General features: G+C 35.9%; 1 protein-coding gene across 1 annotated transcript; it reads right to left on the reverse strand.

The window, feature by feature from the left end:
• Positions 1-453: 453 nt before the first annotated feature.
• Positions 454-11,059, reverse strand: HS3ST5 (heparan sulfate-glucosamine 3-sulfotransferase 5). Its single transcript, XM_032216838.1, has 2 exons — positions 10,929-11,059; positions 454-2,118 (listed from the first exon to the last, which is right to left on the reverse strand). The coding sequence occupies exons 1-2, from the start codon at positions 11,033-11,035 to the stop codon at positions 1,188-1,190; spliced, it is 1,038 nt and encodes a 345-aa protein (XP_032072729.1). The 5' UTR covers positions 11,036-11,059; the 3' UTR covers positions 454-1,187.
• Positions 11,060-14,914: the final 3,855 nt, after the last annotated feature.

A 14,914-nucleotide genomic window follows, 5' to 3' on the forward strand; every position in this document is an offset into this window, starting at 1 on the left:
TTACTCAATCAAATTACTCAGACGTTGACTCCCAGCTGAACTTTTGAATGGTTTCCAATGAAAAGCTTGCTATTTGAGATAATGAGCCATCATAGGATCATCAAACATCCACTGAAGAAATACAAAAAGCAAATTGCACATATAGCAATTTTAATCCATTCCATTTTAAATACCACAATAAATTTAATTTTCACAATAAATTAAATAGCCATATTTAGTTTACAAAATAGAATTACTTAGTGTGAAACCAGTATTTACAAACAATATACAATATGTACATCAAATCTTTGTCAACATATAAGCATAGAAGGGAGAAAAAAGACTTCCATTTTGACACATGATTGACATGCTCTAAGTGCCAAGATGATTCATACAATTAAAAACAATAGTGCAAACTCACCACAGGAAATTTGAAACTATGTTGACTGGATGAGAAAGTTTCTTTTCAACACTAGGAAAAGATTTTTCAAAAGAACTTAGCATTGTATAGGGTATAATCACATAGCAAACTTATATTGGCTTTTCATCCATTTAATCGGAATAATTGCCCCACCCCAATTCATGGAAGCAGTAATAATTATTCATAAAAATGTTATAGGCCCCTTATTGTTACCAAAATAGAGGTTTCCTGGGGAGCAGTGATAAGCTATTATAAGCCTGCCACATAAATGTATTCTCTTTAAAGGGCCAATAATCTTTTAGAGATATGTTATAATAGAAATATAATATTTCTAAACAATATTTAGAAATACAATATTGCATTGCGGATTTTTCAGAAATGAATTCTAATTGCAGTGAATTAAAATTGCAATGAATTTTAAAGCAATATTCTGCCTTTCTCCAGATATCTTTAATATTAAATTTTATGGAGCAAATAAGAGTGCTGACCCTTTGAACTGAGTAGCTGAGTTAATTTCTTTAAATGACTTTTTTTTTCATTTAATTGTACAGCATAAAATGATGCAATTATGCAGAGAGTTTAAATTTGACGGTATGCACTGTTCTGTAGAAAAATTGATCCCATCTTATATTTGGTCACACACTGCATATGTACAAGTACGCATGAAAAAAAAAGATTACCTTGATAATTGAGAGTATGAAAAGTGCATATATTTTTTTAATATACTCTAATTGAGATACGGTTGCATATCTCCAGGTGCAACACACAGTGTTGTAGGAAGTTTATCTTAGGGCCAGTTAAATGTCCTCCCTGTGATCTGGTAAAATTTCTGATTGAAAGGGTGAAAGAATTTGCGCAATTTGGTAATGACAGAGGCATCTACCTCCGGATGAATGCGTCCTTTGCTTCCTGCCAGGCACTTGTTAAAGACAATGTTAAATCGCAAGCAGTAAAACCCTCTGGTGGCATTGAAATACAAATTATATTGACTTATCCTTGGAGGAAGATTTAAGAACTTTTCTACCAGCTGGAGTTCTGGCAGCGGTTCTGTAATGAGACGATCGCCATCCACAATATGAAACTGCTCTATGGGAAAGTATTTTAACCATCTCTCCAGATGCTTGGTGTAGATGCTGGTTCTTACTGCCTTGTATTTAGTGTTCACCTCACAGGTGTTAGGATCAATGGCCAACTTTTCAAATTTGTAGTAGGTTTTATTCTTCCTTTCCTTTCCCTCCAGCACCTGAGTGTAATCAGAAATAGCTCTTGTTGTGGGTTCCCTGACAATAATCAGTAATTTGATGGATGAGTTCATTTTATAAATCCTTTCAGGGACTTCCTCTGTGATAAAGTATGCGGGGCTTTTCTCAATGGTTATTTGATGAGGATATGAAAATGGCATTTTTTTCCTATACCACTCAATGCCCTTGGCATAGTTCTCATCATTGTCAAAGAAGTGTATTTCTTGAGAGGCTTTGACCACTGCTGGATGAAGATTGAGCATTTCTAGTAGTGCTCGGGTTCCTCCTTTCCTCACTCCAATTATTATGGCCTTGGGGATTTGCTGGACCAAACTGTGAAGTCGAATTTGCTCTTTGCTGGCATTACCCTTTCGGAAGTCATGCAATAATCCACGCTTAAACTGTAGAGCTCTGAGTGGGATTTCATCCTGCCCATGGAGTCCAAATCGGCCTTCAATAGGGCAAATGGGTTGCAGTCTACAATTGGGGGTTGGGGAGGGGAGGAGAAAAGGAGAGGAGAAAAGGAGAAAAAAGTACTTTGCATTAGTAACTCTGAAATTGTATAAATGTTCAATCAGAATTCCGTATAAATGGGAATGGGCCACATAGCATTAAAGTTAGAGTGGAGATTGTGCTATGTGTGTGTCTATGCAAGAGCCAAGGTGGCGCAGTGGTTAAATGCAGCACTGCAGGCTACTGCTAGATCAGCAGGTCAGCGTTTCAAATCTCACCGGCTCAGGGTTGACTCAGCCTTCCATCCTTCCGAGGTGGGTAAAATGAGGACCCAGATTGTTGGGGGCAATATGCTGACTCTCTGTAAACCGCTTAGAGAGGCCTGAAAGGCCTATGAAGCGGTATATAAGTCTACTGCTATTGCTATTGCTATTGCGTGTGTGCTCATTCATTTCTCTCTCAATCCACACCAGACCAGCCTCGTAGATTATGGTTTATTGCCTACAACAAAGAGACCTTTATCCTGCAGTGGATAGATTTAAGATAGCAATAATAATTAATGGTATTAACAATAAATAATTAATTTATAATGAATTTTTGGATGGTTCACCTAGTTCTATTCATAAGGCAAGATATTTATGTCTATTTCCATGGAAGGAATTGAATAGCTAATATACAACTTGTCTGCTCACTTATAAACTAGCACCCCCCCCCCCACTAAATTATGTACTTGTTCTCTTCTCAGAAAGTTCCACACTGATCTACTCTTTGTTTTCAGTTACATTTTGGAAGATGGGCATATTTTTGGCACTCATATATGTTAACAACATTCTGAAATGTTGGCAGTGTTATACCTATATCTATCTATACTCATCGCTCTCTCTCTCTCTTTGCCTGAGGCCTGGAAATGCATCCATTCAGAAGAACTGTATCTTACCCACTGTGTTTTTTTTAATTTGGTAAAGTGTATTGTGTAGTGTAATCCTAAAATGTTGATAACTTGAGAAATAACTTTATTGCAGGGCACATATTTTTTGCAATTTAATACCCTGGGAGAAAAACATTTTATTTTCTAGAATTGTAATGTCCTTTTGCCTTGCAAAATTTTGTTGCTTTCTACAGAAGAATATATTTCTCTCCCCACCAACCTATTTAGGATAAAATGGAAATAGAATTTTTTAAAAAGAAGCTAATGAGCTTGTTAACCAGGAAACACACACACATAACACATAACATTAAAAAGTTAACTTTTTAAACTTATTGCTCATCAGTTAAGATCTAATCAAATACAAAAACCTTGATATTGTTACATTGTTTCATATTCTGTGCTGTAAGAAGAGCATGTCCCAGTCCCTAAATATACATGTAGGGAGGGACTACATCACACTATGTTTGCTACGCATGTATTTCACACGCACAATGTTAATCATATGCATTGAATTCATATTCTTCAAAGCAAGGGTGCCCAACCTTGGCAACCTGAAGATATCTGGACTTCAACTTCCAGAATTCCCCAGCCAGCATCAGAGTTGAAGTCCACAAGTCTTACAGTTGCCAAGGTTGGGTACCCCGGCTTTAAATATTAACAGATAAATTTAAAACATACGTTTTGTGATTACCTTAGTTAGGATAAATAACCGGGCCATAGAAATGCTAACGTATACTTTTGGTGATTGCTAAGTAGAAATGTTAACATCTCTTAGATTGTCTTAGATGTTCAATGTTTATTTTCTTAGCATGTAATTAACTAATTTGGGATTGAGGGAAAAGACCTATAAATCCTATTAATAAATCATTCTTTAAAGATGGCTATAAAGGTATAATATTGTGTGGGCCTGTGGAGAGGACAGGTGAGATAAACAGTAAATAATTTTTAGTCAACTACAATAATAACAAAGAAACGTTAATGGATAATATTTAACGATACATACAGGTGTGTTATGGGGGGGAAATGCTTAGATATCTTACTTAACTGAATTTGTTTTAGAATATGTCACAAAGGTGTAATGTTATTGCAGATCTATCGAAACTGCAAACGAATGCCAGTAGCTGATTGTGTCTTTAAATATAAATGACCCTAGATAAAAACATGTTTAAATAATGGTAATTAAATGAGAATTGTGGTACAGGGATAGTAAAATACATAATTTTTCTTTCTTGACTTAAAATGTACAACTCGATTTGAATGAAGTATATGTAAGGATTGTGGAAGAAACGCACGGAATATATTTGTAACCAATCGATACGCTTTCTACAAGATATAACGAAAGATGATTCTTTTTTTGTGTGTTTTTGTTTAAAACAATAAAAAAAATTCTCAAAAAAATAAAATAAAACATACATTTTGTACAAAATGATCAGAATTTACCCACGACACTTTTTTACCTTGGGTGAGTGAGTCCAAACACACTAAGTAATAACTAATGTTGTGTAAGCATATAGTGATGCTGCCCCACTCCTGGCTCTAAATAGCATATCCTCAATCTCACAAAAAACCTCCCCAACCTTTCCAGGATTACGTAGTGGAGCAAAACTTATAGAAAATGAGTCTCAGTCTGTTAATGAGAATTTTCTACTCCAAATCTTCTACTATGACTAGAAAAAAGCTTTCCTTTTCAAGGCAGCAGATTCTAAATTCAATACCAACATGATATAATTAAGATATTCTCAAGGTACAGAGTTTATTTTTAAAACATTTAAAAAGTTTAGCTTAAAATAGAATTATCTGGGGACCGTAGATCTCACAGCCAACTAAGGCATCCAAGGAGGAGCAAGAGAGGTAAGTAATGAAGTATGTGTCATAATGTCACAGCACAAATTCTGCAACTCTACATGACCACATAAAGGCAGTTTTACCTCCTGACATTATTGTGGCTTGTTGTAGATTCTGGTGTTAACAGAGAATTATTTCTGATTCTTACCTCTTGTATATTTTCCTAATTGTATTTTGTCTTCTGATACACTTTCTGCGAAATTTTCACTTGTCTGCTAGGGGAAGGAATAGGGGCTAAACAACTTCAGAACTTGGAGTACCTGCTTTATTCTAGTGTAGCGCATCAGAATCCTACCTAAGGACCTCAGTTTTTTTTAAGGTAACATGATGAGTGATGCAGCTTTATGAAAAGCAGCTCAGTATATGCCAGCATATCAAGAAAGGAATTGGCTATTCTATGCAATACACCATAGAGCTGTAATTTAGAGCTAGAGTATTTAAGAGTTTGGTTACTTGAGGACTGCAGGGTGGTAAGTAGATGATAATAGAAATTGGATGAAGGTTGTTCATGCAATACTAGGGACAGAATTTTCTTTTTGTCTGCTTCTTTTCCCTGGTTTTGGGGAGATGTTTTAGAAGTTTTTTGGTTTTTCTAAAACCATGTTAAGCCGATTTGTTAAATTTTCTACAGTTTTTAACCAGTATATTCTGGCTTTGAGGGGACCCAGTGACTCAGTGGCTAAGACGCTGAGCTTGTCGATTAGAAAGGTCAGCAGTTCAGCGGTTTTGAATCCCTAGTACCGCCTAGTGTTACTTATGAGCTCCCGTTACTTGTCCCAGTTTCTGCCAACCTAGCAGTTCGAAAGCATGTAAAATGCAAGTAGAAAAATAGGGACCACCTTTGGTGGGAAGGTAACCACGTTCTGTCCGCCTTTGTGTTTAGTCATATATTTATATTTAGCTGGCCACGTGACCACAGAGATATCTTCCGACAACACTGGCTCCTCAGCTTTGAAATGGAGATGAGCACCGCCCCCTAGACTCGTGAACGACTAGCACATATGCGCAAGGGAAACCTTTACCTTTATTCTGGCCTTAAAATAGCAGTAAACCATGCCACCCCGCATTGGTAGTAGGAAGGGGTGAAATCTGGGCTCCCTGTCCATCTGATGTACAGCAGCCTCAGCAGGGGAGAGTTATCAAATATGGGCCTTACAAAGGACAGAGAGGGGGACTTAAATAGGAGGAAAATTGTGATTTTGTTATTCTTTGGCTTCATTTCCTGATTTAATTTCTTCTTACCTAATCCTCTAACACAGTTCTTAGCTCTTCTATAACCGCTTCCTCCTGTTGATTGATTAGTGCTCATGCCACAATACAAGCACTGAGTTGTATAGATCCAGCAGGGGGATATAGAAGGTATGACATTAATATGCCCAACATCTGTTTCAATGGGTGAAAGAGATATTGCAAGAGATAGGATATCCATATTTTTGGATCATCAGGATAGAGTTCACTGATGGCTGCATATCCATCATGCACAATGAGAGAGAAAAATAAAATCATTCCTTTTTCCCATTAGCATATTATATATGGATCTGCTGGAAGTCACCACTGCAGAAGTTCAAGAGTCAAGTACTATGTCTGGATAATTTTATGACCATTAATAACATTTGTAGCTAGGCAAGCCTAGATTGGGGAAAAGGTTAATTAAATTTCATGCCTGAGGTCATAGGCCAAGTTCCAGCAAGAGACAAGAAGGAATTTGTGTCCACTCTGTGTAACTACATAATTGCCTGGGACCATTTTGCATATCTTCACATGGTAGGATTTTGATGGGAGATGATGGGAGGAAGCAAGCTAGGCTAGGCACCTTTCTTTCTTTCCTTCCTTCCTTCCTTCCTTCCTTCCTTCCTTCTTTCTTTCTTTCTTTCTTTCTTTCATTTTTTTCTTGAATGAAATTAGGCAACAATTCTTAGAAATGAATGAATGTGAGAAAACACAATATCCCTCATTGGAGTGCAATGTAAAATTAATCTTCATGTTACCTAGCTGCATATTTAGTTTATTTTCATTAACTGTTGAAAAACAAAGATCATAAATAGCAAACAAACAGACCAAAGTTATAATTATATTAGAAAGTTGACAACTTACCTGAAAAACATTGTGTTCTCAATTATTCAAATATTTCAGTCTCTCCCAATATCCCTCTCCTTTTCCTGCTTAGTAGGCTCATATAAGCTATTTTATTTTAATTTTTAAAAATCTGTTTATCCTAAATGGAGGAAAAATACAGATGCCCCAGAAACCAAAAGGGCATGTAATGTTGTTGCCCAGACAAACACAGCTGAACATTTCCATCTGAGTTTTTTACATGCACAAATAAGTGAAACCCAATTAATAGATCAAGGTAGTTCACATTAAAAACTGTGTTTTCCATGTGCTGTATGTTTGGGGACAATAGCAGCTAATGGTGCAAATCTTTGGCAAGAACCATTATGAAAAGGAGAGGTTTAAATATTGCACATCACGGTGCCTGTCTTTTCTGGAGAAATACAATACAATACAATACAATACAATACAATACAATACAATACAATACAATACAATACAATACAATACAATAGCAGAGTTGGAAGGGGACCTTGGAGGTTTTCTAGTCCAACCCCCTGCCTAGGCAGGAAACCCTATACCATTTCAGACAAATGGCTATCCAACATCTTCTTAAAGACTTCCAGTGTTGGGGCATTCACAACTTCTGGAGGCAAGCTGTTCCACTGATTAATTGTTCTAACTGTCAGGAAATTTCTCCTTAATTCTAAGTTGCATACAACAACCAATATTTTTTTTAAATGCCCTATTTGAGGGACTGCCACTCCCTGGTTTCATCTGCTTGCCCTGACCAGATCTAATAGGGAACTACATTATAGGTTTCATTGTCTAGGGAACTATATTTAAAAGGCTGTACACAGCAGCTCTTCTCTGCAGTGATGCCTGCATTGTGAAATTTTCTCCCACCCCCTAAGATGATCTTGGCCTCATTTCTTCTCAGCTACCAAAGGTCCCTCAATAATATATTGTGTCAGCAGTCCTGAAGACCCCAGCGGATGGGTGAACCTGTGAGGTGCCTCTGCTATTGTTAACATGGCTTCATCTACTTTTTACTTCAGCTCAGTTTTTTTTTTTACAGTTTTAGATGTTTTATTTGCTAACAATTACAATACTGAGCTTTAGTATTTATTGACTATTTTCACATTATAAGCTATCCAGGGTCACTTATTTTGTAAGATGGATGGCTATGTAACTTAGATAAGTAAACTAATAAATAAATTTTTTTTAAAAAAATATTGAGGCTGCCTAATGACTCTAGGCAGCAGCTTATGTATGTATGTATGTATGTGTATGTATGTGTATATATATATATATATATATATATATATATATATATATATATACACATACACACCACACACACACACACACATACACACACACACACACACACACATATATATATATATATATATATATATATATATATATATATACACACACACACACACACACACACACATACACACACACACACTATATATATATATATATATATATATATATATATATATATATATATATATATATATATATATACACATACATACACACATACACATACACACATACACATACACATAAATAATATATATATATATATATTAAAATGTGCATTTAAAAAGAAGATGGTCAACCAAAAGAACAAACATTCCTTGATGCTCTCTGAGTGGAGATATTTCATTAGCCAACTAGGTAATATGATCAGCAATGTTACCTACTTGGCTAATGAAAGTTATGCACCAAAGCATCAAGAACTCCACAGTTCACTCTGAGCTACATATATTGACTTCTACAGGACACAATAAAAAGCTGAAAGGGAAACAAAAGAACTCATCCCAAAAGTGCTTTTTCAAGAGGCAACTGGACTTTATTGTTTTTCTTTGAAGATGTTTTGCTTCTTATCTAAGAAGCTTCAAAAGCTGAAGAAGCTTCTTGGATGAGAAGCAAAATGTTCTCAAAGAAAAAAAAAAAGAAAATCCAGCTGCCTCTTGAAAAACAACTTTGGGACAACTATGATTTGGATGACTGAGAATCTCCATAGACCAGAACTCATCTTCTCCAGTGATCTACACCCAGATAAGCAGGAATTAATGCTAGACAAACAATCAAGCCAAAAATAAAAAATCTTAATTCAGGAAGTACCAAGGAGAAAACCACAGCCCCACTAACACTGGCAGGGCAAACTACTGAATATAAACAGGGAGCAAACACTCACTAGCACTGATGATGTAATCTGATCAGGCAATAAAATGTTTGCAAGCAAACAACTAATCTTAAAAAACACCAATAGCTCCATAATTCAACTCCTAACTTACATATATTCTCATCTATTAGAACAAACACTGAATATTACAAGAGACAAAACTAAACGAATTGGAAGGGGCTACACAACTATCTTAACCAGTATGCCTGTTGTCCTAATATATATAAAGTGTTGGAAATACAGGCATGTCTTATTCATTTTGTTTAATAAACCTTATACATGGCTTGCAAACTGCATAGGCTGTGGGGTTATATATTTAGCATATGGGAAATATCAGGTAAATCTACACTTGCTAGACACAATGCAGTCCTGATAGCTAAATTGCTAGTTCAGCACTTGTTTGCCTATCCTTGGTGCAACATGAGGGGCAAACAAACTAGCTTTACACTGTGGGGTAATGAAGCTCATATGCTGGGTCCCACAATATGATTTGGTGACACAGGTATAAAGATTGAGATAAAATTAAGCTGCTCTACATGTATCCAATGTCCAAATGGGAATCCATCTGGAACTTATATATGCTAACTAGCGTTCCATAATTAAGAAAGATAAATCCTATACGTTCTAAATAAGTATGAATTGGCTTGGGTTTATTTTGTTTTGTTTTTTCAACCAGTAACTTGAATTTTCATACAACTCATATGAATTTGGCATTAACGCAACTGGATCTAAGAAATAATGTAGCTATAATTGGCCAAATAAAGTACATGCAATGTTTATGTTTGCTCCTTTACCATCTAACTACAGTCTCAGCCTGGAATGCTATTTTTGAATGGAAGTTTTACAATACTATACATAATTTAAATTACCATGTTAGGATACTAATTGCCTCCAAATAGATTTCAGAAAGCAACTTTGATACATAAATCTTTCATCAAATAGACTTTCTTTCTTTTAATTCTGCCATTTCTTGGAGCAACTTAACTGTCATAAAACAGAAAAAAGGATTTGGTAATTGAGTCTTAGTTCCATATTCTCTATGAAATTGAAAGTAAGTTGTTTCCTGTAATTCAAAGTCAACAATGTTGGGCATTAACAGGAATAATAAACAGAACTGGCCCTAGTTTTATATCTCACAATTGCCCTGAAAATAATCATTTCCAGCAAGATCTTTTTATTCACTACATCCGTCTCAAGGGGGATTTTTTTTAAAAAAAAACAATAACTAAAAGCTAATTAACAGAGTTTAAAATATGCTTTATATCCTTCAGCAATCTTTCAAGTGCAAGAAGATCCAAGATCTGACAAACAAACTTTGCAGGTTTATGCGCAAGTTTAATTACCACCATACCATCTTAATTGCTCACCCATAAATATCAGAAAAGAAAATGTACAAGATACTACTGTTTATTGAAACTTGAAGTTAGCCTGCTACTGTGCACAAAAGCTGACCTATTGTGGTGACATATTTACTGTATGGCACTTTACATTCCTTCTGAACACAAATGCCAGTGCACATAGAATATAAATGGACATGGACCAAGGTACTGGGCTTCAGCAAGCTAATGCTCCTTCAGTTTTCCCATGTCTTCCCCTGTTTTTATACAGAAGGAAACTAACAATAAAAATCAATACTACAGCAGATTGTCTTTTTAAATGCTAGCAGCAAGACAAAGAGCTAGAAACCTATTCAATTATATTCAAAGCTTAAGAGGAAATTGGACTGGGCGGGGAGGTGGGGAAAGCACCTATAGCCATTTATAATTATTGATGTCACTGGGACATGCTAATTTAGCGACTTACCTATCCAAGCTCCCAACTCTGGCAACTAGATAGAGAAGGCTTCCAATAGCAAGGCTGCCTAGCACTAGGAGCTTCTGTCTCAGCAACGCCTGCTGTTTGAATAGCATGGCCCTCCATCAATCTTCAGGACTTCTTCAGTCTGCAGACACCAAAAATACATAAAGCATTCCTGAGCAAGAGGCAACATACAGAGAAACATTTATTAACAGGCAGTCAAACAGTTTCTGTTTTTATATGGTATCAAACTAAGAATTTACCAAATCTATGAATCCTCTAATTAATGAATAATGTGCCAGTTTTTTACCGCTTCTAAATTTAAGCTTAAATAAAGTCCTTGGTAGGGTTTCTGTAAGGTCAGCAGACACATCAGTTTCACTCTTCTGTTAAGATTTTTTGAGCAAACAATTTCACCTGCATTTTTTCTGACATCAACATATTAAAGGAAGGCAGATAAGGGACACAGAAATATGTAAATATTTTGCTTTATAGCTTTTGTTTCAGTGGGAACAAATTAGGTGTTTTGATGATAAATTGCTTGTATGTGGGTCAGGTCAAATTATTACAATGTGGGACTGATGGGATGAATTAAAATCCAGTATGGATAAGCAAAAAACTCCTGCACCACAAGGCTTTTACTTGTCACTGTTTTATTCATATACCGTTTTCCTCAGCAAGAGTTATTTCTACAGCCAAAGTCTCATTTACCAGAGCTTGGTTTAACATTCCTCCAAACCATCCATGATGTCCTTCCATTCTCCTTTATTGCTTACCTACATACTAATTTACTTGTGAGTCACTTGTAATCAATATGCCTGTCACTGTAACATCTGTTTGGTCCTTAGCTAGCTGGCTATAACATGTCCTTTGAGTCTGGGCAACTCAAAAGAATAATTTTAAAATGGGGATATATCATTGGATTAACAGTGTTAAAAGGTTGGGATAGACAACTTGGTAAGATTAAGTGTTATGTGAGATGATATAAATATTACACACAAATACATTTGTGTTTGGTGGGACAAGAGATAGCACAAACATGCCTTAACAACGGAATGGACAGTTATTCTCCATTGTGTAACATGTCTTTATATGCCTGATTGTCTGCATAGAGTGGAGATAATGATTTTGGGAGGTCCTGAAGTTGGTAGGTGGTCATTTCAGGTAATTGGATCACCCAACTTTTAAAATTCCTGTTTCTAATGAGCATGTAGATTAACAGAGTTGGAAGGGACCTTGTAGGTTATCTAGTCCAATCCCACCTAGATGTGAATGAGTTCTAAATAGAATGGTTGATTTAATTCTATTATGACATTTTAAACTGCAGAACTACATTTCCAACCATTATTTTTATTTAAAACGTAGTTTTCTTTTGTTTTCATAATCAGTTCTGACTCAGGAAAGGGTTCCATTGTACTAAAACAAAGGCGATCTTCAGAGATTCACAGATTGAAATATTTAGCTTGATTCCCCCTTTCCCTCTAAATTAAGCAAAGATGAACATCCAATTTTCACATTCCATTTGCAATCATTTATATACAGGGTATTTACTATAAGAAAGAAAAAAAAAAAAAGGAAAAAGAAAAAAGGGAATAAAACGAACAAGTAAAAAGGAAACACAACTCATCATTCACAACCCCACCTAACCCTTGCATCCTCCATACACCCATCTACCCCCTCCAACTTTCCTTTCTCCCTCTAACACTCCCCTCCTACTTCCCTTTCCCCTCAAACCTTCCTTCTCCCCTTACTCCCCAGACACCCTCCTTACATTCCCCTTACTCCTTACATTCCCCTTACTCCTTCCTTACTCCTCCCTCTTCCTTCCCTCTACCTCCCTCCTTGGTGTATGCCTTTATTCGAATGTTGTTTGATCTGATAAAAGTAAAATGAACCAAGGAAAAAAATAATAATAATAATAATAATAATAATAATAATAATAATAAAAAAAGGACCACCGTATATAAATACATTCTTGTTCTTATTAAGACTATGTTAACACCCCCCCCCCCCCCCCCCCCACAATCCCCATCCCTAATCCTCCCGACTTCCCAGGGCCCACACCTGGCACTACCTTCTATCTAAAATATCTTGTATACATATGAATTAAAAAAATAAAAGTAATATATCAAAAAAAAAAAAAAAAAAAAAGAAAAGCAGAGAAAGAAAAAAAAAAGGAAAAAAGAGAAAAGAAGAAAAGAGAAAAAAGAAAAAAAAAGAAACCACTCTTTGTGTTGATCTCAGCCCCCATCTTTATCTATGCTTAAATAGTATAAATCATTCTATCTATATTTTATTCTCATCTCTTACTTCTTTGCTATTTACCCCGACCTTCTGTAGGCTCTCCCGTTCCCTTCCTAAACCTCATGATCCCTTCCAATAAGATTTAAGCAGCGTGATTCATGCCATATATTCAAATATAACTTACAGACAAGTAATCAAACTTTCCCTTCTAGTAAAATTTAAACAGCGTAAATGATCTTTCTTTACCCCTTTTTCAAACAGTAATTCAAAATAATCTAACCAGATTTCCCCTTCTTAGTAAAGTTAAGCAGCGTAGATCAGATATTACTTTACACAGGAATCAATTTCTATCTTAAGATAATTCCAACCGACTTCCCCTTCTAATAGGATTTAGATAACTTAGTTCATTCCACATGTATTTTACCCTCATCCCCCACTTGTCTGATATTTACCACTATCAAATTTATACTACCATTTGTTTAAATATAACTCAGAGCGATTTGTAGCATGAATCATTCCACATATTCCAATAATACTTTCAGCAAGAATCAGTTAACCTTCTATTTTAAGGTAGTCGCTTCTAGCAAAGTTTAAACAACATAAATCATTCCGCATTTCTTTTTACAGTTATCTTAAAATAATCCCAAGCGGCTTCCTGTTCTAATAAGCTTTAAACAACGTAAATTTTGCCCTCTTCCCTTGCTTGTCTGATATTTACCACAAATAACGTAGTCATTCCACATGCATTTTACCCTCATCTCTTGCTTGTCTAATATTTACCACTATCAAATTTATACTAACATTATTTGAAAAGTAACTCAGAACTATTACAACCAACTTTCCCTTCAAATAAAAGTTAAATAGCATGGATCATATTCAAATAATACTTTCAGCAAGAGTCAGTTAACCTTCTATTTTAAAATAGTCCCATCTAACAAAGTTTTAACAACATAGATCATTCCGCATTCTTTTAACCACTATCAAATTTATGCTAACGTTACTTTAGAATCTAGCTCAAAGTAGTTTCACCAAGCTTTCCCTTCTGATAAAAATTAGTCCACTTTTTCTACCGGAGAGAGGTCTCAAACCCCCATTCAGTCCTCAACTTTAGGAAGTCTTTTGAAGTATCTAAATTCTCGATCTGCGTTCTTCTGCTTCTCCGAGGGAGGAGGGGCTGCCCCCTCCATCTTGCAGCCGCATGGCCAGCCGTTTGCTTTCTCCTTCCGCTTGTCTCTCCTCTCTTCCAAGCGCGTCAGGAAGTCCCGCCTTCAGAATCCTAGAATAGAAATCTTGAGCCTCCGAAACAGAGTTTAAGACGAAATCTTTGATTCTCAAATGTAACCGTGATGCCGGCAGGGGCCTCCCATCTGTATCGAATCTGTTGACTCCTAAGCTCTTAGTTAAAAAGTATATTCCCTTCTTGCTTTCAACATGTGGAAAGGTATATCTTTGAAGACAATTCACGTCTTGGTCATTCAACTCGGAGACTGTTATTATAAAACTTTTGCACAATCGCGTTTCTAGATTCTTTTGTAGAGAAATGTATAATTATGTCCCTCGGGAGCTGTCGCTGTTCCGCTATCAATGAGTTCTGGCGATAGATTTTCCGAATCTGCCAATCAAAGTTAAGTCCCGGGCTTCCCAGCGCATGGCTGAAGGCCTCAGCAAAGGTCTGTTTCAAATTCTCTTGTCCTTTTCACGGAATCCTCTGACTCTTATTGAAAATGCCTTTCTATCAAAATTTAGCA

The sequence above is a fragment of the Thamnophis elegans genome, chromosome 4 (assembly GCF_009769535.1).
Source record: "Thamnophis elegans isolate rThaEle1 chromosome 4, rThaEle1.pri, whole genome shotgun sequence".
In the NCBI taxonomy this organism is placed as follows: domain Eukaryota; kingdom Metazoa; phylum Chordata; class Lepidosauria; order Squamata; family Colubridae; genus Thamnophis; species Thamnophis elegans.

Coding starts and splice junctions, on each gene's coding strand:
- HS3ST5 (XM_032216838.1), bottom strand. CDS start 11,035: ATGCTATTCAAACAGCAGGCGTTGCTGAGACAGAAGCTCCTAGTGCTA. Junction 2,119..10,928: donor AGAGTTGGGAGCTTGGATAG/GTAAGTCGCTAA, acceptor CCCCAATTGTAG/ACTGCAACCCATTTGCCCTA.